The sequence below is a fragment of a genome, unplaced genomic scaffold (assembly GCF_019419815.1).
Source record: "Pyrus x bretschneideri cultivar Hongxiangsu unplaced genomic scaffold, Pyrus_bretschneideri_v1 Contig6, whole genome shotgun sequence".
NCBI classification, from domain to species: Eukaryota; Viridiplantae; Streptophyta; class Magnoliopsida; order Rosales; family Rosaceae; genus Pyrus; species Pyrus x bretschneideri.
This window is the reverse complement of record NW_025999798.1, coordinates 4,239,253-4,264,053: the sequence shown is the minus strand read 5'-3', so window position 1 is coordinate 4,264,053 and position 24,801 is coordinate 4,239,253. Positions and strand designations below refer to the sequence as shown.

The following is a 24,801-nucleotide window of genomic DNA, read 5'->3' as shown; positions in this document are numbered from 1 at the left end:
AATAAAATTATTTTGTATTATTTTATAAATAAATATTAATATTAATATTTTATTGCCTATTACTAGGGCTGTTCAGTGTAGGAGTGGAGATGCAAAAGGTAGTTACTGTTCATTAAGGGCAGTTATCATTCACTGGATGGATTAAATAGTAAATAGCCCTAGGGACCCTTGCAACGGTGGAGTTGCTCTTAAATTGTCTCAATAATTTGGAATTTTATTTTCAATTGGCATGAAATTGTGAATCAAGGATTAATGGTGTATGTGAAAAAAAAGCAGTGGACTCGGCACTCTCTCTTGGTCGTTTTTTATAGTGAAAATTGCTTAAGAAGCTTGTTTCTCTCATCGAAAAGATTGACTTGGCTTGAACAAATATTATGGTGAAAGCTTTGTAACATCTTAGTCAAACAGCTTCGTGTGGAAGCTGCTTTTTCCAATTTTTGTGCTATAAAATCCCTTCACCAATATTTCCAACTCAACTCAACAAACCAGCAAGCACAAAAACTCACACATTGAAAGATGTTTTCTCTAACAAACGTGCCTTCAACGGCAACATTCCTATCAACCTCCACAACTTTTGCCGCAGGAGCAATGCTGGCCAGGACAGTGATCAATGAGGTCCAGACCATAACCACCCAGCTCATACCCCGAAAACTCCATGATAGAATCATCGCCACACTCGGAGGCCTATTCGGAAACCTTCCCAATTCTCAAGTGATTCTCATCATTGATGAGTTCAGTGGCATCTCTTTCAATGAAATTTACGCTTCCGAAGCCTACTTGAGCACAAGGATCACCCCTTCTGTCGAACAGCTCAAGGTCTCCAAGTCCGCGCGACAGAACAACTTTTCCGTCACCATCAACAAAGGCGAAAAGCTCATCAATGAATTCGAAGGAATCAAGTTGGTATGGGAATTCTGTTCTACTGAAACACGAAGATCAGAATTTGACTACGAGCTGGAAGCCACCTCAATTGAAGTATCTGAGAACAAGTCAATTCAGGTCAGTTTCCATAAGAGATACAGAGAAAAAGTGTTGAGCGCTTACCTGCCGTAAGTAGTAGAGAGATCAAAAGCCATACAACATGAAAACAAGGTAGTGAAGCTTCATGCTCTTAAAAACTTTACCAGAGTACAATGCAGGTCCATGGGGCTCTGTCATCTTTCATCATCCGTCTACTTTTGACACATTGGCAATGGGTCCCAAGCTCAAGGAGGAGTTGATCAATGACTTGGACAGGTTTGTAAAGCGGAAGGAGTTTTACGGGAGAGTAGGCAAAGCATGGAAACGCGGGTACTTGTTGTATGGTCCTCCCGGTACAGGAAAGTCCAGCTTGATCGCAGCCATGGCTAATTACCTTAAGTTTGACGTCTATGACTTGGAGCTTATGCAAAGTAGCAACTCCGAGCTCAGGAGGCTGTTAGTCTCCACTGCAAATCGATCGATACTAGTAATTGAAGATATTGATTGCAGCATTGAATTGAGTGACCGAAAACTTGGAGGAGGCAGTAACAATGACAGCCAGGTAAAAACCAGGATGCACGTGATTTTAGCTATACAAAAAGTTCTATCTATGACTCTGTTCATATTAAGTTGTCTGTTTTCGACAGTTAACTCTATCAGGGTTGCTTAATTTCATTGATGGGCTGTGGTCAAGCTGCGGAGATGAGAGGATAATTGTGTTTACAACAAATTACAAGGAGAAACTAGATCCTGCATTGTTGAGACCGGGGCGCATGGATATGCACATTTATGTCCTACTGCACACCAAGTGGATTCTTCACCTTCAACGAAATTGAAGAATTCTTAAAGCAGCTGGAGGTGACCCCTGCAGAGATTGCAGAACAACTCATGAAAAATGAAGAAGCCGATAAGGCGCTTGCAGGACTCGCTGCATTCCTCAAGAACAAGAAAAACGATGAACTGCAATGCAGAAGCCAAGTTTGAAGAAACAAAAGACAATGAACAAGAGAAATAATGCTTTGGAATACAAGGAGCTTGCGCGCGCGCGCACACTCACACATATTTAGATTTTCTCAATGATGAACACAGAAGACAAGAAGAAATAAATAAATGAATTCATTGACTTTCTTGAGGAAATTGTAGTAATGGTTTCTCAACTATAATTGAATTGCAGTAATAGTTCCTCAACAAAAAATCTGTGACCATTAGTCATTTAACTCATCAAAACGCGCAGTTATGGCCCTTTTCGCCAACTCTGTCCAAACTTATGTCAAAATAAGTCACATGTCACATACACGAAGCTGAATCAAGGGGCAAATAGACATTCCTCAACTTTAACCTGATTAAAGAAATGGTCCCTCAACTTTAACCAAATTGAATCAACGATCTCTCAACTTTAACCTAATTTGAGCAAAAGTCCTTCCACCATAAATTATTTTGACAGAAGTTCTGACGGAATTGACGAAAGGAACTACAGTTGGATACTTTGATAAGTTAAAGGACCAATGGTTACGGATTTTTAGTTGAGAACCAAACATCCAATTGAGTTAAAGTTGAGGCACAGTTGCTACAATTTTCTCTTCTTTCTTTCTAATTTAATTGATTTTTTGAAAAAAAAAAAAAAAAAAAAAAAAGGAACTAAAAAATGGAAAACTAATGAAAAAACTTGAAAACTTTGAGTTTTAACGATAAGGACAAAAAAATAAGGTAAAGTGAATAGTACCATGATTGACTTTTTAGTGTAAAAATATGATTTTTTTGTTTAAGTGAACAATACCTGAAGCTTTTCGTTAAGATTCCCACTTAAAAATAGACGGCTTGAACATCAAGCAACATTGAGTATGGAATTGAGAGTCAAGAAGTTAAAACAAGAGTTCCTGAGTGAGAAGATTGCTAGCACCTCCTATTATTTTCGCTTCCCAAATATCTAGTAATAATAATCAAGGTATATTCTAAAACAATCATAATGAATATGAATGAATTGAGTTCTCGCACACACACGCACACTAGTGGAGGAATTGAACCACATCGAACTTACTGATTCCCTAACAAGGCCGGAGCTACCACAAACCTCCGATGCCTCACACCACTACCAGCACCTAATGACAAAGGAAAACTTTACAATTACGTCGTGAAAACATCGCCTTGTTTTCACGACGATTAGTACAAATATATCGGAAGATTCGGAACTGATAAAAACATTTGGCAAGTACCCCCAAACCCCTTCAAACACAAAATACAAGTAAAATACAAGTACTCGGCACCATCTCCATAAATATGGGCTGCACTGAACTGCTGAAGGAAGTGGCCAAAATGCACAGCGGGAACTTTAAGTGGGATTAGAATGGAGACTTTCACATTATAGTACAGTTGCACTTGGATTCCAGCTTTGGAGGCTTCATGCTGTCTACCTTGGGAAGCCCTACATTCCGTTGCAAAGACTCGTCAACATTCTCATCGTTCTCAGTCTTACTAGCAGGAAGCTCAGCATCTGTTTCCAACTGCTTTGGCTTGCCCTTTTGAGGTTTTAAAGAACGTCGACTAACAGTTCTGCCCCGCGGTTCCTTTCTCTCAGGATTGGATTTCCCCAAAATTGTAACTGTAGGCCGAAAACCTTCTAACGGGACTGAGGTTTCCTTTTCCATTGCTATGGCTGCAGCCTCGTAGGTCAGATTGTGGACAATGGAACTGCAGAAGAGTATTGTATCTGTTGCCTCTTCTAGTGTCAGGCTTCTCGTCTTGCTTCGACCTTGATACTCAACCATTACTGTTGATTCCTCTTCTGAAAAAAATGTATAGGCATGTCAGCTGTTCACTCTAATTCCATATAATGTGGTCAGGAAGCAGAAAAAAAAAATAGGGAACCATGCTTATTCCAAAAACTGGAAAAATATCAGTGCCAGACAGCATGAGGGAGAGCAAAAAAAGTTGAACCCCGAAAAAAGTTTCTATTTCTGATATTGTAGTCCACACAATACTCGCCACCCTCATCGAGAAAAGTTTTAAAGTAAAAAATAAAAATAAAAAATGTCAAACATTAACTAGCAAGAAAGAAAAAAAGTTGAACACAAATTTGAAATCATACCTAAGATGCCATATGCATTATTAGAGGTGGTGTTCTCTGGAACTGAAGGTGTCATATAACTGTCGGAAGGAATTGGAACTGAAGGCTCCTGACACTCCTCAATCGTGCTTTTTGACTCAATGGAAGCATCACTGTTCATTGAACATTGAGCACTGTGATTACTTTTTTCAGCATCCACTCCGTCAACACTGCTGTTGAGAGTGGTGTTTTCCTCCTTGAATGAGTCTGGATTTACAACTGATACTTCTGGATCTGTGGCACTACTTGCATAGTTTTGCAATTCTTCACCATTCTCATCTGAAGCATAATTTTCACAACCCGGTGCTACCCAATTCTCCTCTAATGGAGTCCTAACTGCATGATTCGACAATTCTGTGGTAGAAGCATCAAATCGTCCACTGGTAGAACTGAACACAGTATCATCTTCCTTGACTACAGTCGTCCTGGTAGAAGCTGTAGCGGTAACATCTGGTTCTGTACATTCTGAAGCTAGCAAGGATTTTTGAGATGTTATGGGAGCCACCTCTGCGACATCATATTCCACATTTCCCACAGTAACCTCAACATCATCATCATGTGTGTTCGACAAAAGACCTAACATTTGGTAGGCATGGTTTGGATCTCCATATGATGATGATCCAATGCCTTGGGGTTTCATGTTTGTGTCATTTCTGTGATTCTCCATGTCCGATGATCCAACACTTTGGGTTCTTGTGTTTGTGTCATGCCTGTGGTTCTCCATGTCTAATTTCTTGCTGCTCAACTGTCGCTGCACACGAGTCTCCATTTGTCTAGCTGAGCCATAATCAACTGAAGATGATGCAGAGAAACTATCCATGTCTGATTTCTTGCTACTCAACTGTCGCTGCACACGAGTCTCTGTTTGTCTAGCTGGGCCAAAATCAAATGAAGATGATGCAGAGAAACTAGCATGGCCAATGGAGCTTCTCATACTGTTTGAACTATCTCTAGCATATGACAGATCCTCGTAAGGTATGTTAGTGGCTGTTAACGTCCTGCCCTGAATAACATCCCCCTTGGGACTGCTTGTCCTCTTCAGCAGTATGGAAATGCCTGCACCTTCTGAAATGTCAGCCCTTGTAATTGGATAATTGTTAGAATGATGCAAATTCTGACTCACGGTCGCACTATTAGGTTGGCTACAACCAACAGTTAGTGCACCCACCTCTTGCTGGTCGGCTAGCCCTTTCCCTACTCCCTCCTCCACTGGTCTTACAAGAGACTCTTCTTGTAAATAATTAGGGATTTGCTCACCGTCAATAGTTTGGCCTGAACCGATGTTCTCTTCACCCTGGGATTTGTTTGGAATTCCCAAATCAGAAACTTGGGGAGATCCAGGCACAATCACCATGGTTTCCTTTGCATCCAAAGGTTTTTGTTCTTCCACAATTTCGACAGACAAAGCTGGGGAGTTTTCAGGAACTTCAGTTATCTCCGGAATCAGGACAGTCAAAAGTTTATCTGTCCTGCACTCCGGACAAAATCTAATGTTCTGTTCCACCTCATCAGAAACATAATACCTGTGACCACATTTAAGACAATGTTCCATGCCTTCGAGACTATTGATTTCTGAAAAATCACCCTTAACATGAGAATCTTCAGAGGTTCGACTGACTTCTGTGATGTTATCGGGGTGACCATAATCTTCGGAGTGACCAGCTCCACACTCCACTGTACTGGTGCCTCCATTGAAGTCACCATGATGAATGTCACGTGAGCCATCATGGACGTCATGCTTGGTGTCTTCATCTACTACATCCATCTTGTCAAAGCCAAAAATTTCTTCATGAACATCAGAGTATGGCACTTTCTCAGATTCACTGGCCATATCATCCTGGTTGTGATCACTCCCTTCCGTATCATGTGCAACACTAGCACCCAGATCAGTACTCGCATTGCTGCTAGTTGTGACTGAGGAGTTCCTGGAAATCAGAGGACGATGCGCAGAGTTTGCTGTTCCAACATAGAAGGTGCTAGTGGGAACACTAGATAAGAGTGGCCGAAACATATTCTGGGGACCTTTCCGTTGATCCTGCATGGACGTGGTAAGGCATTAACCCTCTGATGTGGATTTCTATACCGTATGAACGGAAATATCACAATGAGTGAAGTGCAAATGTAACATTTAATAACTATAGGATTTCAAGGTGTTAAGAACATAATGGCAACCTAAGAAATATTGAGAGAGAGAATATTACAATAATTCAGTGCGGTTTATGTTTTCAGCATCTTTTTATAACTCTGGTTAAACCCAATGTAACGTTATTACTTGAAATAGGAAAGAAACACACCAGAAAGACCTTGAATTGAAAGCTAGAGAAAACTTTAGCAGACAAGAAGTTCAGAAATTCTAAAGAATTATATTGCTTAGTCATTGGATAAGAACTTAAGAAAACTATCCCTACTTTCAAATAGTTGCCTCTCATCGGATGATAAAAGAATTATTTTATCATAAAGGATGCAGTTTAATGCAGTAGATCATAAAGTACCATTTGTCGAAGGGCAGAATCAAAGGATCTTTTTGGAGCAGAAGATGAGGACACCACTTTGGCTGGTCTCTTGGAGAAGGCCATAGCTCTGTTGTTTGAAAAAGTACCAACTCTTATTGAAGTTGATCGGTCCAAACTACCCACAGGAAGAGATTGTAGAGAGTCTAGATCATCATCACCGGAAGATGCTATAGAACCTTTGCTGTGAGAACTAAATGGGTCTCGATCATGACTATGAGAAGAACTGACACTTCTAGAAGCAGTTGGAGACATTGATTGCCTTCTGTAGTTGGAGGAATTGTCCCTACCGTTTCTAGATGCTGGTGAGGAACCCCTCACATATGTTGCCGGTCGATCAGCAAGAGAAGTACGAAGATTGGGAGGTGCATCACAGGAGAAGCCTGGAATATTTGTTTGCCATGCTCTTATTTTTGGTGAAGCAGAGTTCCCCCGACTTGTCTTTGCTGGGGAAGTTCCTCTCGTCCCAGGTGAAGCCCCAGTATTACTGGACCCAGTGCTCATCCTCCGTGGTGTGGGGGTAGACGACCTTGGAGGAGGTGTTGGGGATTTACTTGGGGGAGTAGATGGTCTCTGTGAAGGAGGAGATGGTCTCTGTGATGGAGTAGATGGTCTCCGTGATGGAGTAGCAGGACGTAGACTTGGGGTTGGACTGGAATGGCGTACCGGTGATGACCGTCCCCTTGACTGGATTGTACTATTCCCCGAACGAGGGGATGGGCTTAAGCGATTAGGACTAGCACTGCCCCTGCTGCTTCGGTAACTCTTCTCCATCTGCATTAAATGTACGGAAAATAAAGATATCAGCATAATCTTCAAAGTCTACAAGATGATGACTAACATAATCGAGTCCCATAAAAGTGATTTGACCCCCTACCGTGGATGATCTTGATATAGAAATAGGTTGACTTCGAGGTCTGCCCCTCTGTGGTGCATTAACTGGTGGTGGTTCATCATCCAAGGAAGGAAAAAGAGGAGTGTCGGGAGGTGTTACCAACCTTTGAAATTTAAAAAACAGATCATTCCGTCAGTAAAAAGACATAAACAGGACCAGCGCTGATAAGCATCAGTAAAGGAACAAAATGCAACCCACTTCTATAACATGTTGATCATTCAGTTTTTGCTCTATGAATAAATGGACAAATCTCAAGCAGTGAAATTTTCCAGCTATTTGACAGAAACTCTTAAAATCTCAGCCAGATAAGATGCAAGAATGAAAGTATGCATGAAACAGACAAACCCTCTTAGTTTGCAAGATCATTTTGGCACCAGAAAAATCACTTCCCACACTCCTCTATTTTCTCACACGTGGGGAGTTCATAAGGTTGTTTAAAATTGTTTTTGGACTGCCAAAATCATCACCCAATTTTTTTAGGAAAATAATCTGTGTTCTTTGTCCTCTGACAAAGTAAATTATTCTGGTTTACCAAAAAATTCCCAGTTTTAAGGCAGGACACTCGTCTTACAATTTACAACCAGGGCATATCTCGTGCTTACAATGTAAAACGCGTGCAAATTGATCCTGGATGAAATTTAATCATTTCTTTAGTACCTAAGAATGAAAAGCATATCCTAAACCAATAATATAGCATCGATAAATTAAGGTATCAGATAAAGAAAAAGTATAATTCACCAATCATAGTCATTTTTCTCCCCCTCCACATTAAACAGGTCGCTACTCTCTCCACGTGTCGGAATGGTGATTCCAAGCTTCACATCCGAAAATTGCCTCATATTTGTAGCTGTAAATTTAAAAACATAAATGAAACCCTGTCAGCCCTATCACCAGAGACAAAATCCTGAACCTTACACTTCCTAGCAAATGATGAAATGGTGGATGACATCTTACAGAATATAACTTCAAGATCATCTGACGACTGAACCAAGAAATCCTCTTTTTCTCGGGTCTGCATTTCGTTGAACAAGGCAAGATCTTCATCTTTCTCTTTCAAGAACACTCCACTTTCAAAACTTTGACCCCTTCTGTGATGGTTTGCTCTTGGCTCTCGTCCCGGAGAGCACCTCAATGATGGCGAAGGAGGCATCTCTCACAATATAAAAACTACACAGTCAAAACCGACGCCCCAACCGCTCCATACAACGCAAATTGAAGCAGTAACCCATCACATACACCTAGCTAGTGCTCACAATGCCAACAATTTAAGCAACCAAGCTTCGTTTCCGATTCCCCCACAACACAAAATGCACCAAACTAATTTAATTTCCAATTCCAACCACTCAATATCAGTGGGAATCATACATGCCAGGTCCAAGTCAACTCAAACCCCAAATATTAAGTAAAAATTAATACAAAATTGCATTAATTAACGCAGCAACTGAAACAACCGTACCAGTCGCAACGCAGAGGCTGAACGTCGACGTATCTAATCCAATCAAATCAAGACCTTCATCGTGTACCGAAGTCTCAAAACCCTAGATTCTGCCATTTGAAGACACCAAAAAAGGGCAACCACCGCACCCGCCACCAAAAACCTAACTCCAACTCCAATTCAGCTCCCGCCAACCACTACGCCGCCACTGAACCCGAATTCACACCGCCATTGACGAAACCACTTCCGGCGCTTCCACAGCTCGACGACACACAGAGAAAAATAGCTTCCGCAAAACTCACTGCGATCCCAAGAAATCGAAGCTCGACCGCAGCGAGCTCGAAGACGGCAACCGCAACGCGACGAATGCTGTATCAGGCAGTCGGATCTAAAGCATTTATTGCTCTGCCTAGGCGCGCACGGATCGGAAGACGAATGCGGTAACGGATCGGTGCGGCAGGAAATAGAAAGTGGAAAATTTGAGGAGGAGCTCCTGAAAACTGAAAAGATAAAAATAAATAAATAAAAACTGGCGATTTGCTTTCGTCTGGATTTGCCTGTTTCCTCCACAACAAGCTTTCGTTTTCTCCTTTTTGTTTCTTCAGTTTTCTCTTTGCTCGTCCATTTTTTTTTCTTTTCTTTTTCGTGATTTTCTTTCTGTCAATTGCACTTTCTCTTCTTCTTCTTAATTTTTACGACCGTTGCCACTGCCGTTGTAGTAAGTAGTCTCTACTTAATCATGTATTTGTAACACTCCTTTTCATATGGTTATTTTCCAACTAAAGTAGTCAATAATTTGTATTTTTTCCGAATGATAAGTGTAATTTATATATATATTTTTTCGAACGTTACACTAAACTCACCTTCATTTTAAAAAGTAATCGAATAATATTAGTGGTTCATCAAAACGAGGAAAGTCTAACTCAAATGATGGTAGATCACAGTGTTCTAGTCAACTTAAAATTTGTAAATAATCTGTACTAAATAAACCCAAAATTGATTTAAATTATTCTCACCGAAGAAAATCAAGAAATTTTCCTACCAACTCTATTTATGGCAAGTATTGTGACGCATTGCTTTTTTTGGTGGATTTACAATTATATGATGCACGCAAAAGTAACGCATTACAACCATATAGGTAAAAGTTATGCATATTTGTTGAATTGTGATTTGTCTGCAAGGAGGAATGACTTCTTATATATAATGAGTCAAGTATTTTCCTTTCGTCGTAAGAAAACCCTCATGCTCTATGTCAGTTTTTCGTACACTTTCATTAGGTACAGAAGTTTAGTAGCAAGAATGAATCATATTGTCGGATCAAAAAATAGTCATCAAGCATACACTTTCATGAAGTTTAATTCCTCGATCATTATAGAGCATAAAATCTTTTGTTGTGTCAATCACATGCTATTCTACAAATCTGTAATTGAAAATTTATGAAATTCCCTCTCATAACATAACAAGTGATGCTAATGGAAACAGATTCTCTATGAATTCGAACCATACGGATCATGTGAACCAAATAATATTAGCTATTCACGTAAAATCGTGCAGTTGCGATCACTCTTCTCCTTCAACTTTCTCACTCTCTCTCTTTCTCCTCAACATTGTTGCCTTCTTCTCCCGCAGTGATTGACGAAAAAGAACCACATGGAAAGAAAGAAAGAAAGAAAGAAAACGAAAAAAGTGGGAGGAGTTAAAGGTTGGGGAATTATGCAGTGGGATTGGGGTGGGAGGGGAGGGAGAGGTTAGTGATGGTAGGGAGGTCCGTATGATACCGATGGTTCGGATCTGGAGATGATCAGTTCCGGTGCTAATGATCACATTAGATAATGAGGTTGTTATATTTGGATAAAACAATGCTTAATTAATCATTGTTGACTTGGATAATATCTACAAAAATGTAGATTGTAAAATGAACAAATGAAAGATAACCAATAAGTGTCAACGAGGCATCCAATTAAACCCTAAATAAAGACAGTGGGACAGCGATGGAATTAGATAAAAAGCCGATGTACTACCAACAACCATGTGTTAATGTTATCATGAATTTGTGCACTAAATGGAAAGGACGTCGTTTTAATTGGCAGGTGATGGAGAAAGAAAACTTAGAAGCCTTCAATGTAACCACAACCACTATGTATTTTTTTCCCTTTTATATTCAATGTGCGGCTTTCAACTAATCTTATGTAAAACTACACTCATAAAATATATAAAGTATTTGTTCAATCAACCCAACTAATTAAAGTATTATACAAACCAATTAAAACTCTCGAGAAAAATCACGACCGTAGTGTAGTTTTGTTTTATTCCGTCTTCGAACGATATTAAAGAAATAGGAGTGGATCCATCGCACCTTTTTTTTTTTTTACACAATTTTTGACGCAAATTTTTGTTGGTCCCACTCAGTGATATATTCCAACCATCCAAACGGTTTATTTTTTATAACATTATTTATATATTATCTTTGCAAAAAAAAAAAATAGACAAATCCAAAAGCATAAAGACATTCATTTGTAGTGAAGAATATGGACGAATACGTTTTCTACAAAGAAACCTAAATTCTTAATTCAACTGTCATATGGTTCAGATTTTGGTGATTTTTGATAGACATAGTCTTTAAGGAAATACCTAAAATTAAAGAAACGGTTCAAATCGTTAAAATACATTACAAATTGTGTTTCACAAAAATTTGTGTAAAAAATATTTTAAAAAAATAATATCACATACCCGTCTCTGAATAAATAATAATAAATTTGAACCTGCTTAGCAGAACGACTTGAGAAATACTATATGTTACAACTGCATGCATTATTTATATTATGTCGAATATATTTTGTCCGTCCGAGTAGAATAACAACTTGAACTAGCATTAAAGTAATAAATGTTGAAGAAAAATATAGGCTAAATAGGGTTCTTGGATGATCAGGCCAAAATTTTAAATAGTTTTTTCTGCTGATTGTATTGGGTATTGGGCAATGGCATACAACGTTCCACAAAGACGTAAGGAGATGGAGACATATAATTTGGTAGTATCCAGCTGTGTATTTGCTGTATATTATATACGAGGATAGTGCGGGAGATCAAATTTTTTTTAATTAAATTTGTAATGTAAATGATGTGTTTGTTGATGATTAGATTATTACTTAAACTTTGATTAACGTATTTATTTTTTAGTGATGACACATTATTTGATTTACAAATTTAATTTAAAATTTTGATCTCTCTAGCATTACCCTATACACAAATGTATAAGTTCTATTGCATTTGCATGTACAAGTGACATATTTAAGCTCGAAATAATTGAAACGCAAAACCTAATACCGAACTAATGTACACCTTATTCAACAAAACAAAATGAAATAAAATAACGTGTATATTATATATTGGTTTGCATCGTAAAAATTTGGTCTACTTAGCATTATTCTGATTTATAATAAACTACATAAGAGATCATCTATAATAAATTGGTATCTAATTGCTCGTATGCAAAAATTGAACTTTTAGACTATGCATTTACCATTAAAAAAACCTACTAAGTCCATCCCTAAAGGAGATGTCAAATACGTCAACTAAGATGCAAGGACATCAAGTGTTCTTTAATAGAGATCTCATATATGACGTGACAGTCGAGCCATTTGACTCCTTACTTTCTAACTGTTTTTTTTTTTTTTATAGCAAACAAAGATGGAGTGAAATATATTTAATTTGATTTTTTAGTGCATGGGTTTCATTGACAACCAATAAGATGAAAACTAAAACTAATTTTAATTATTTTTAATAGCTGTAACATCTATTAATAAAATAAATATTTGACATATCTATTGGAAATGAAGAATATTTTACATTTATATTCTGTACATATCAAACATCAAATAAAATTTTAACATATTATATTTGACATTTTCTTTGAAAATGCACTAATCGTAGTTTTAAGCGACCTATTATCCTTAATTTTGATTTGAAAAATTAAATGAAATTAACTATTTGGTTGAGAAATTAAATTAAATTGGCTATTTGGTTGAGAAATCAAATTAAATTGGCTATTTGGTTGAGAAATTAAGTTAAATTGGCTATTTGGTTGAAAAATTAAATTTAATTAACTTGGCTATTTGGTTGAAAAATTAAATTAAATTAACTATCTGTTGAAAAATTAAAATAAATTAAAATACTAATATTACCTGTTCCCGATGCAACCAAATGTCCTAACTCAGTTCAACTTAAATCCTCGCTCTCCTTTTCCAAGCACACATGAACTTGAAGTTCGTGTTATTCGTTGACATTTACCTATGTGACACTATTTATTTTTGACCAACCCTCACGTTATTATTTACTTAAGAGTACTTCCACCGTTGGGTTTAGCCCGGTGGACTACCCCTATTTGTAACCCAATCACCTCCCTTTCTTGCTCCAGCCTTGCGGATAATTGGGCTAACTGGGAGTCCTTGGGAAAGGGCAGGCATCAGTCCAAAGCCTGAGTGCTTGAGGGTTCTATGATGCAAGGCTGACGTCAGGATGATGTCAACCACGTTATAAAAAAAAATTGCATCAGGCGCTTGCATAACACACGCACGTGGGGACACGTCACCGATAAGATTTCAGGCGGTTGGGCCCACGGTTTACACTCTAATATGTTACCGTTACTGGTGCCACATGGCACCCTCTTGACCGTTGGATTTCAACGGCTCTTTTTTATGGACCATTCGATTTCTAATGGTAAAAAAAAAAAAAAATTCAAAACTCCCCCAACGGCTAGATGACTTGGCACAATCTGAGCGGTTAGATTCCAGATCAAAAGTCCACGTTTTTCAACTTTAAATTTTTTTTTTAAAAAAAAGAAAAAAAAATGATATGTTACCATTATGCCACGTGGCACAATCTAGAGGGTTAGATTTCAAATTTTCAGTAACCCAACGGTAGAAATTAATTAAGTTAATAAAAAATTGTTAAAAATTAATTTTAAAAAATTGTTTTATTTTTCTATAAATAACTTATCATTATCTTCCACCTTACACCATACTTTCATATTTTCTCAAATGCTTCCAACCACATTCCAATATTTCTCTCAAAGTTTCTATATACTTTTGTTTCCAAAAAAAATGGCGAATGATGCAGGTACGAATTGGACACTTATTGAAGATGTTATGTTGTGTTCTAACTGGGTTGAAGTTACTCATGATCTGATTACGGGTAATAAGATGCAATTGCAAGAAATGTGAAGCAATATTCATCCCCTTTTTCTTGAGAAAATTGGTGGCAAAAGAATGAAACAATCGCTCTCAAGTCGTTGGAGAATACTCAGCCAATCATGTACTCATTGGAGAAACGCCTTGGCACAAGCTAGCACTAATATTCGAAGTGGGGAAAATTACGTGGATCAGGTAACAATATATTATTTGTTTGTTTGTACTATAACCAAATTTACATTAGCTACTTAGATTATAATTTTTTTTTTCTCTCACATTTTGTAGACACTTCAAGCACAAGCTTGGTATAATGCCAAAAACAAAAACAATTCATTCAACTGGTGGGAATGTTGGAATATTGTCAAGGATTGTCCTAAATTCAGAGTTGTGCCTATCGATCCACAAGTTGTGATGAACAACACTCATTTACTCTCTACACTATATCACGACTCGCATGTTCATGAAAGCAACACAGAACAAGTGCGGGAAGTGACCCTTGAACAAGTGTCGGGGTCGACCTGTTATTCACTTAGGCCTCAAGGTAAGAAGGCTTCAAAGAGAAAAGGGAGTTCTTCCAAGAATGATTATACAAAATATATAGAAGAACTTCCTCGCCAAGTTGAATTGACTTGGTGCGGGAAATGGATAAATTTGAGGCTGATAAGGCTAGAGATGAGGCAAAAGTTGCAATTACTGAGAGATTATTTCGAGCTAATGATAGAGAAAGAGAGCTACTTAGGCAAGAAAGGGAAGAGCTTAAAAAGGAAATAAGGGCTCAACAAGATCGTTACATAATGAAGGAGCCTGTAGATGCGATGTCTCCGAATTCTAAATATTTTTGGAATTCGAAGAAAGCGGACGTGGTGCGAAGGAGGCATACAAGTAGAGATGGTCCTAGCACCACAAAGTGGTTAGGTGATGATTTTCCATTCACGACGGACTAGGGACTTTGTTGTATAATCGGAGCCCATATTTCCAATCACTTTGGGTTGTAATTTTGTATTTATGTAATTTGGTACTTTATGTAATTTCGTATTTTGAGTACTTTGTGTAATTTCATATTTATTTAATTTATTACTTTATTTAAACTAAGAGAATTTGTATTCAAAGAATATAAACACACCAAATAAAATTACATAACACTAAATGAATTTTAAACACACCAAACAAACTAAGAGCATTCTTCTTCCACCACAAGCTTGTTTTTAAGTTTCTTGAGCTTGTTTCAATCCCCACAAGTGCTCTATCAAGTCACTTTGCCAAGCTTTGTGATATGTGATGAATGTTCGAGTGTAGTGAATGACGAACTACGAATGACTTGATTCCTGTTTAGGATACGTAGGCAGTCTAAGAAGAAGGTTAGATGCAACCATAATGCATACAAAAAAGTACCACACAATTAGATCGTGAGAGTGTGTATGGCCCCTATCCTGGAGACAGGGTATGATAGAAGTACGGGTATTTGGTGACGTTATGCATCGATCTTGGACGTATATTGGGATCAAGGCGTGACATGATAGCCTCTGAAGTGTTTTTCCTTTTCACTTTGCGAACTTGACATTGTTTTGACAAACGATGTCCACCTTAGGTAAATGTCGTTTGCTAAGTAGTATGCTCCGTCGTACTTATGTCCATTGACCCAATACGTGACTTTCGGTGATTTTCCTTGCAAGACATCGTTGAACACTAGGAATTGGGTAAGGACATTGAGCTCCTGGAACACTGAAAAAAACATGCTAAATCCATGTATCAAATGATGTCATCGCCTCCAAAATGATACTTTGTACTCATTTTATGTCCTATAAGCTCATTGCCATGCACTTAGACAGTTTTTCTAGGTCCAGTGCATACAATCGATTCTTCCAATCATGCAAGGAAAACCTTACATCTCACCCTTCTTCAGAAACCTTTACAAGTCATTGTCCTAAGTCTCCATGAGGTACTCTTTGGTGTAGATATATTCGATTATAGAGAAAAACCTCATCAGGGACTCAAGAATGGTTAATTTCCCCATCCTCACTATCTCATCCACTTGGTCTGCAGATGCTCCATATACAAGCATCCACAAGGCAACAGTAATTTTTTGCTCAGAAATGAGACCTATGACACCAAAAACATCATTCTTTTACACAAAGTAAGAATCATGGTTGCAAACAGCAATCATGATTTTGTTGAACAAATGTTGTCGCATTCTAAAATGACGTTTAAAGTACATATTAGGAAGTGCACTGTTACGGACAAAATAATGTCGTTGTTGCCTGCTTCTATCAATGTTTGCAGAATGGTTGGGCCTGGAGATCTCAGCCATAGCTTGGATGACTTGGCAAGAATGTGAGGCTCTTTGGCTTCTTTCTTCATCATCTCTCATTCTACGCTCCTCATCCTCTTCCTTTTCCATCTCATTTTCGCCCTCCTGGAAGTTGAACATTTCTTCCCCTTGCTTAAACAATTATTTTTCTTGCTCATCGATTTCCCACAACATCATTGATGAAGACATTGTAAGAAAGAAGCAGAAACTAATATGAATAGAGATTTTAAGATATTTTGATTTTGGTGTGTGATTTCTTAAGATGGATGGTGGGTTATATGGAGAAAAAAAAAGAATTAGGTTGTACATAATGTCACGTGGCACGTCGTGATTCGTTAAAAATCTTATTGAAATCTATCCTCAAAGATTATAAACAGATTGTGACACGTGGCACAATGAGATTGGTTAAAAATCTTATCGAAAATCTATCACAAAAAATTGTATTTTCAAATAATAACACCTGACGTAACAAGACAGGTTAAAAATTCTATCTGAAATTACAAATAAAAAATACTAATATTTAATTGTCTATTATCATGGTTATTTAATTTAGGAGTAGAGATGTAAAAGATAATTACTGTTCATTAAAAACGGTTACCATTCCACGAAGGATTCAGTTGCCAATTAAGCCTTCGTACTATGGAAGCGCTCTAACGCCAACACGGTGCGTTTTGGTTTTAAAGATGACGCTTCTGGAAGCAACATCCCGAAACGCCGCCGTTGCGCGCCACTCACTCCACAACGTTCTGAAACGCTAAAACCCAAAACCAGCATCAGCGCACCGCCACAACTAACACCACCATGTTGGCGGCTCTACGATCTCGGTCAGTCTCTCTCTCGTCTTCTTTTTCCTCGTCGCTCCTTCAACAATGGAAGCTAGGGCTTCCAGTTGAACTCTCCACGTTCGCCGGAAGAGGCCTCCTCGATCTCCAAGAGGTCGAGAAGGTTCTCAGCGACGTGAAGGCCGACGACGTGAAGGTCATACCGGCGGATAAGCACTGCGAATGGGCCGATTTCATGGTTCTTGCCACTGGAAGGTCCACGTGGCACGTCAAGAACATTGCTCAGGCCCTAATTTACAAGGCAGGTTCGAATTTCTCTGTAATTTCTATTCCTAATTTGTGATTGGTTGCCTAGAATCGGAGGGAAGCGGAAGAGAGTGAAACGCTGAGTCTTCTTTTTGTACTGGTTTGTTGATTTCTGTCTATTGCCGATTGGGTAGAAATGGAGTGTAATCTTATTATCTGTTTGGTTCTCTAGAAAATTTGAGTTTACATTTTCCTGTTGAATGCTGCTTTGTGATTAACTAGGCTTCATTGCCTTGGTTTTCGATGATGAACTCGATTAATAATCTTTGCCTTTGTGTGTGTTTATATGAGCAGTCTAAGCAAAAGCAACAAGGAGCTGAGCGGTTAGTGCTTCCCAGCGTGGAAGGGCAAGAGGGAGGAAAGTGGATTGTTATTGACTCTGGTATGTTCTGAACTTTGTAGGATCGTCGGATTTCGTTGTTGAAAAATAGTTTTGATTAAATATTTACTTTTGTTATGGTATGTTTTATCAATTGCATAAACCCACCACCACAATAGTTCTGGAAGACTAAAAATTGTTTTTATTTTTATGGCAATGTCCAGTAGCCATACCGGGGCTCAGACTTTCTGTAGTGTGCACTTTAACTAAATTTGTGAACGACAAATGCCATTTTTGTATTTCCTATTGTCCTTGTGTAAAAAATGAAATCTTACAAATAGTAGTAGGATATAAGAATCTTGCAGACTTCTGTATAATTTTCGAATAATGTTCCCCACGAATGCGCAGTACTTACATGCCTCCTTCATATTGTTTGTTCTTTTCTTTTTGGGTTTCAATAATGGGTTTCTCTAGGCAAAGTGATAGTTCATGCTCTTGATGAGAACGCTAGAGCTTATTACAATTTGGAGGCTCTTTGGACCTCGAAGAAGTCGGAAAAAGAAACATTGGAGGTAAATTGCTATACTTACTTTGAATCATATTTTACTTCGTTATGCCAATTGGCACCACTAAATGTTATGAATGATGTTTCTGGGAGATCAGACCACCTGAGCACTTTTTCACTAGGTATAAGCCCCCTTTCAGAAATAAGGACGTTGATCCAACCAAATATCTTAGTGAGCTGTAGAATTCAGTTTTATCTCATTTTTATCATAGAGCAAGTTTGATGAATGGAAAAGTGATTTTGGTTGGCTGAAAATTTGCATGATGGTTTTAAACTAATTTTTGCGGTAATTTAGGTTATCAACTTTTCAGAAGTTCTTGTATAAAAAATGAAGACGCTCTTGTATCGTTGTAGTTACCATCATCCTGAAATCAGTTGTCATTAACAGATTATTTCTACAAATTTTAAAGTCAATTAGTTTCTTAGGGTTCACTGGCATTGCAAAGCTAGAAGTAAAGTTCTTATATGGGTGGCTGAAGTCAGTGTTCTTCCTCTGTTTTTCCTTTTCGTGGACTTTAGAGGAAAACTGTTGTACAGCCGTGTTAAAATTCTGTTAGTTTATTGATAGTTTGTTTATTTGTTCGGTTAACATTACCGAATTGGTAACCTATCTCCTCAACTCTCATGTAGATGCGAAGTCCTTGTGCGCAAAAATTCCTCTAAATTTCTTGTTTTTCAATTTGTTTAGGATTTGGACAAGGCTTTTGTGAAGATTCGTCCCAAGAACAACTCCAAGAGGAAACCGACAACGAAACGGGCATAATCATCAAATTTCATATGTATGAGAACCCTTGCCATTTTATCTTTAACATCATCAAGCTCCATGCTTGTTCTAAATGTACATTGTGGTTGTCTATCTAGTTGAAATTTTCTTGGTGTTGAACTCAGACATATACACTGAAGACATCATCGGTGACGTTTAATGCCCCTTGCGTCTGATTTGGTTGATTTTTAATAGCAATAACTCTTTCTTTAACCGTCCTTATTACAGTTTTCTAATTAGCCACGAATTTTGTTAACTTTCGGGCCACAAAGTTTGTGGCAGGGGTGGACATCGGGTTGGTAGGGCTGGGTTGAAGCTCGGTAGGGCTGGGATGAGCTTCAACCCATGCACGAACCCGTCTTAATGTACTTTAGATCTTGTATTGAGTTTTCATTCAAGCAATATTAAGGGAGGGAATGTACTTGGGTTGTTCTTGGATTACCAGATTTCATAAATTTCTTACATGGTATGGGAATACCACCATACGAGCTAATGAAATAAAAATAAGTGGACAAAAACTTACCACGGGCCGCCACCACATAAGTCCTCCTGATTCAAGGCAGTTGGTGGACCAGATCCGGTCCACTTCCTTAAAACTATGACCCAGCCCTCCGTCGTAATACCGCCAAAAGCCCAAACGATATTTGGAGCCAACAAACCGTTGCAACAAGTTTGGTCCTGAAAATTTTCAACAAAAAAATAAACCGGGTCGAATTAGTTGAGCGGAGTTACCTAATTATTCTGCCCATCAGTCTTAAAATCCCACACAAGTCCTCAATTCAACCTCAATATCACCATCCTACCCCTCCCAGCAACACCCTCATCACTGTCATCAGTGGCTGCATGGTAATTAAATGAAAAAGCAGCCCCACTCGTCCATCCGAGCAGCCACCTACTAAGAACCAGCTCGAGCTTCACTCGACGCCTTGTTTCCATCGCCACTTCCAACCGTCTCGACTCTCTCCGGAGTTCCCAAAGCATTTCAACGCAGAAAAAACCGCACCAAAACGCACTCGTTTTATAAAAGCCGAACGGCATTGCCTCGCATTTCTAGCTTCTCACTTCTCCCTTCGCGTTTTTCGATCCTCCCGAGCTCTCTCATGGCTTCCATCGCTGCATCAAACGTCGTTGCTCTAAAGTCCGCCGTTAAATTTGGAGCTCCCGCCGACGCCAGGGCCTGCCAGTTTAAGCAATGGGCCCCGATTGGCGGCACAGCCGGATCGGGTCGGAGCATTGGGCTTCAGTACAGATCCAAGCGCTCCTCCACTTCCTCTGGTAATTCGATTTTCAATTAGTTATAGACAACGATTCGTATTGTTTTGATTTAGCCTGATTAGGGATTTAGAATATAGAAATCAGAAGGCAGTTGGCAGTGTTATGTAAGAAATTTGGAATTTGAAATGAAAGCTGGAATTTGATGGTGATGGTGGTGACACGTGACAGGTCACGTGAGGGCTCAGGTGGCGACGCTTGAGCAAGCGAGCGCCGGGGAAGCCAAAATCGTGGAGGGTCCGGTGGTGGTGGTTACCGGAGCTTCTAGAGGCATTGGCAGAGCAATTGCTCTGTCTTTGGGCAAAGCTGGTTGCAGGGTTAGTTTTTTAGTGTAATATTCTTTGCTTCTGTATTCTGGGTTTTGGTTGTTGATTGTGAATTGATGATTGATGATTGTGTGTGCATGCAGGTCCTCGTTAATTACGCAAGGTCATCAAAGGAGGCCGAGGAGGTTTCCAAAGAGGTACAGTCAAATCATCTATGCAAATTATACGAATTAGTCTTTTTGACTTGAAATTTGGACTAAATTTGTGTGCTATGATTAGTGAATGTGTGTTTGGTTTTGTGTTCTTTCAGATTGAGGCGTTCGGTGGACAAGCTATTACTTTCGGAGGAGATGTTTCAAAAGAAGAAGATGTTGAGGCGATGCTCAAAACAGTAAGCAAATGTTCCTTCTTATGATTAATTGGGTTGTTTTGGCATGGTTATGCTAGTTTGGTGTGCTTAATGATTTTGCATCTGCAGGCGCTTGATGCTTGGGGAACTGTTGATGTACTGATAAACAATGCAGGTTATTGCAAACTTCACCTACTTTTTGTGTAATGTCCAATTTCAAACACAATTGTCTAACTTTTGTACCATGATTTCAGGAATTACCAGGGATGGTCTATTGATGAGAATGAAGTTAAAACAATGGCAGGAGGTCATTGATCTAAATCTTACTGGTGTATATCTATGCACCCAGGTGTGTGCTTTGAATTTTCATTTTCATGGAAATGCTGCTTGACTTCAATGTGGAACTGAGAAACTTAAACTTGTTTGTTTCAGGCAGCAGCTAAAATCATGATGAAGAAGAAGAAGGTGAATACCATTCCTTTCAAAAAGAGATTCCCCGCCATTTTCTTCCTATGTCTTATTTCAGTCGGATAATGCTTATTGCAGGGAAGGATTATCAATATAGCATCCGTTGTTGGTCTAGTTGGAAATGTTGGACAAGCCAACTACAGTGCTGCAAAAGCAGGAGTAATTGGTCTGACAAAGACTGTTGCTAAGGAGTACTCTAGCAGACACATCAATGTGAGTGCTCCATGTTTTTTCATATTTGCTATACTAATCGACTCATCCCATGATGATATTAATGCTGTTTTATGGAGTGGGTCATAATTAATAAACAATGGATTTCCTTCAGGTTAATGCTGTTGCCCCGGGCTTTATTGCATCAGACATGACTGCCAAGCTAGGCGATGACATTGAGAAGAAAATTTTAGAGACTATCCCATTAGGTGAGTCTGGGGAAACTCTACTTATTAAAGTCAGATATTTTGTAATAATACTGATAATAGATTGCTCATATTATTTCATGGTGGTTGTGATTACAGGAAGATACGGCCAACCTGACGAAGTTGCTGGACTGGTGGAATTCTTGGCCCTTAGTCCAGCGGCCAGTTACATGACCGGACAGGTATGATCTTTTTGTTTTTAATTAACCACATTTAAGTAACTGGCCCTTAGTCCTGCGGCCAGTTACTTAAATGTGACTTGTATGGTCTATGAAACGAGAATAGGAATGCAGTATATGCCACCTATCTTCAACCCATGATGGATTTGACTTGGACTCAAGTTGATGGTTTAACTATAAGTGATAAGTTTGAATGTGATGGAGTTTAAATGTTTTCTTTGGATAAGTTTAGCCTCTTTTCCCTCAAACATCATATCAGAAGTTCTTTAGTTATTAACATACTGCGTTTCCCTTCAAAATGATTTATTGAAGAGATAAGTGAAGGAGATTTTTGGATCATCAAAACTAATTAGAATAGAAGTGTATCACATTTTGGACAAGTGACCCTAGATCACGACGGCAGTAGTGCGTATTGTGGTGACTATGTTGCAATTAAGGAACTTTTGTAGGGCAGTTTATTAGAAACCTTTCTTGAAATTTATTTAACGATGCTGTTCTTGCAGGTACTCACCATTGATGGAGGGATGGTGATGTAGGTCTACTCTACCGCCAGCCTCGGAGAAGTGTATTACAGCCTTTGAGCTTCAGGGTTCGGATTATACGAGATGGATTCAGTGGTTTCTACTATGACAGTAAGAACTTAAATGAAAGCTCAACAAGTTACAAATCTTTTGCTTTAAGTTAGTTCTACAATAAATTTTATTGCAAGTTTTGATAGAATTTCAGTTTTAGCTTGTTAATGGCACTAAAAAATCTCTGTAAAATGACACTGTTTGTGGAATGTGTTTGGTAAAATCGATTATGTTGTGACACCGAATTCCGAGGATGTATTGCCTCCAAAACTATGCACTCCGTATATTTACCGGCATCTAGACTAGTAACATTGCATTGTACGTATGTTTTTTCTCCGCATGACCTGATATAATTAAATCGGGATACCGCGTAGCGATAAACTTCCCTTGTTGTTAAGCCAGCAATTGGAATCGAGGGTTTGTATAGTACAACTCTACTTTAGTGACCATAGAAAAAATAGATGCAAAGGAATAATTCTTTATTTTTTTGGTTGGAAGCATAAAAGATAAGAGTATAACGTGTTAGGATTCCAAAAATTGACATCCGAATAATCGACTGCCGTCGAAAGTGAGTAGAAATCCATTAAACTTGTATTCATTGACTTTCATGTTTAAATAGCCATTATTTTATTATTTTTTTAGAGACTCAGCTAGATTTAAACAAATTTATTATATTTAGAATAAATAAGTGTTCTCTTATATTAAAAAAAAAAAAAAAACATAATTATATATTTATATTATGCATAAATTGTAAAATAAAATTACATATAAAGTAATTAGACATTGGACTTTGGACCCCTCTTAAATTCTAATCTACATATAAATATATAATATTCAAGGTAAAATTTACTTTTGACAAACAACATATATTTACCTTGAATATTAAATTTTCTTGAATCAAGTAGAGTTAAACAAAATTATAATATGATTAGGATTCTGTTTAATGCCGGTCCACCACCAGACCTCTCACTTTAAAGCTTTCTCACTCATCATCTTCAAAAGCTGGTAAGTAACCTTCTATCCACTCAGCTTCTCTCTCTCTCTCTCCCCCTTCTCTGCAACTGGTTTTTAATTTCCATGGAGACCTCAATTCTTCCCTCCCCAACACTTCCCACTTTCTTCTCCATTTTTCTCCTCATCTACCTATCTGCATACTTCCTACTCTTCCGCAACTGGGGCCCAAAACACCGACCAGAAGCATCAAGCTGCCTCATCTCTCTATCCCACGGCACCGCCGCTGCCGCCATGGCCGCCCACGCAATCCTCCGCAGCCACAAAGCCACCACCTTCGCCTCCCCCAACACCCCCACCCAAAACACCGTGCTCGAATTCAGCGTCGCCTACTTCTCCCTCGACCTCCTCCACTACCTCCTCTTCTTCCCCAACGACGTCCTCTTCATCCTCCACCACCTCGCCACCCTCTACGTCTTCACCACCTGCCGTTACGTCGTCCGCCACGGGGCCCACGCCATCCTTGTTCTTCTCCTCCTTGCTGAGATCACCAGCGGCTGCCAGAACGCCTGGACCCTCGCCGGTTTTCGGAGGGCCGATTCGCCCGCCGCCGCCAAATTGTACGACTTTTTGTCCCCTAGATTCTATGCCTTGTACAGTGTTTTTAGAGGGATTTTAGGGCCAATGTTCATGTACAAGATGGGGGTGTTCTATGTGAGCGGAGCGGCTGACCCCGTGATCCCCAGATGGGCATGGGTTTCTTGGATGGTTGTGATTTCAGTTGCCATTTGTCTTAGTATTTTGTGGGTATTGAATCTTTGGATTGATTGGTGCAAAAACAAAGTGCAAAAGAAAAAGAGGTAGAAATGCCTTGAAGGATGCTCTGTAATTTGCTAATTGTATTTGTATGTATCCCTAAATGTAAATACATAAATCAAAATTGGAACCGTTATGATTCTCGACTTCTCTGCGGTTTACTGAAACATGGGTATTAAAACGATTCCAATACTTAAATTTTTGTGTGTTCAGTAATACAGACGAAGTTTAAAACGCCCTAAAAATCAAGAATCATATCAACTAAGGGGGCTAGTTGAGAACTTCAACACGAACCAATCAGAGATAATAATGCTTTTTAATTTCTTATATGATAATGTGTAATTAGCTTAGAATACTATCAGCACGGAATCCCTGTTACA

The 24,801-nt window shown here is 38.7% G+C and overlaps 4 protein-coding genes and 1 pseudogene across 4 annotated transcripts; 4 read left to right on the top strand and 1 right to left on the bottom strand.

Annotated features, from left to right (window-relative positions):
- Positions 1-494: 494 nt before the first annotated feature.
- LOC125471225 lies at positions 495-2,083 on the top strand (annotated as a pseudogene).
- An 803-nt stretch (positions 2,084-2,886) lies between these two features.
- On the bottom strand, positions 2,887-8,768 carry LOC125471259. Its single transcript, XM_048571490.1, has 6 exons — positions 8,423-8,768; positions 8,207-8,315; positions 7,451-7,571; positions 6,556-7,347; positions 4,046-6,098; positions 2,887-3,742 (listed from the first exon to the last, which is right to left on the bottom strand). Exons 1-6 carry the CDS (start codon positions 8,616-8,618, stop codon positions 3,315-3,317), a joined length of 3,699 nt encoding a protein of 1,232 aa, XP_048427447.1. The 5' UTR covers positions 8,619-8,768; the 3' UTR covers positions 2,887-3,314.
- Positions 8,769-17,083: 8,315 nt separating this feature from the next.
- On the top strand, positions 17,084-19,345 carry LOC125471359 (protein Iojap-related, mitochondrial-like). The gene is made up of 4 exons (XM_048571682.1): positions 17,084-17,480; positions 17,780-17,867; positions 18,279-18,376; positions 19,058-19,345. Exons 1-4 carry the CDS (start codon positions 17,199-17,201, stop codon positions 19,130-19,132), a joined length of 543 nt encoding a protein of 180 aa, XP_048427639.1. The 5' UTR covers positions 17,084-17,198; the 3' UTR covers positions 19,133-19,345.
- A 696-nt stretch (positions 19,346-20,041) lies between these two features.
- On the top strand, positions 20,042-22,899 carry LOC125471356 (3-oxoacyl-[acyl-carrier-protein] reductase 4-like). The gene is made up of 11 exons (XM_048571680.1): positions 20,042-20,407; positions 20,576-20,721; positions 20,814-20,867; positions 20,981-21,061; positions 21,149-21,194; positions 21,274-21,368; positions 21,452-21,484; positions 21,566-21,700; positions 21,813-21,906; positions 22,003-22,085; positions 22,586-22,899. Exons 1-11 carry the CDS (start codon positions 20,233-20,235, stop codon positions 22,616-22,618), a joined length of 975 nt encoding a protein of 324 aa, XP_048427637.1. The 5' UTR covers positions 20,042-20,232; the 3' UTR covers positions 22,619-22,899.
- A 533-nt stretch (positions 22,900-23,432) lies between these two features.
- LOC125471358 (TLC domain-containing protein At5g14285-like) lies at positions 23,433-24,567 on the top strand. Its single transcript, XM_048571681.1, has one exon. It carries the CDS (start codon positions 23,732-23,734, stop codon positions 24,467-24,469), a length of 738 nt encoding a protein of 245 aa, XP_048427638.1. The 5' UTR covers positions 23,433-23,731; the 3' UTR covers positions 24,470-24,567.
- The last annotated feature ends 234 nt before the right edge of the window (positions 24,568-24,801 follow it).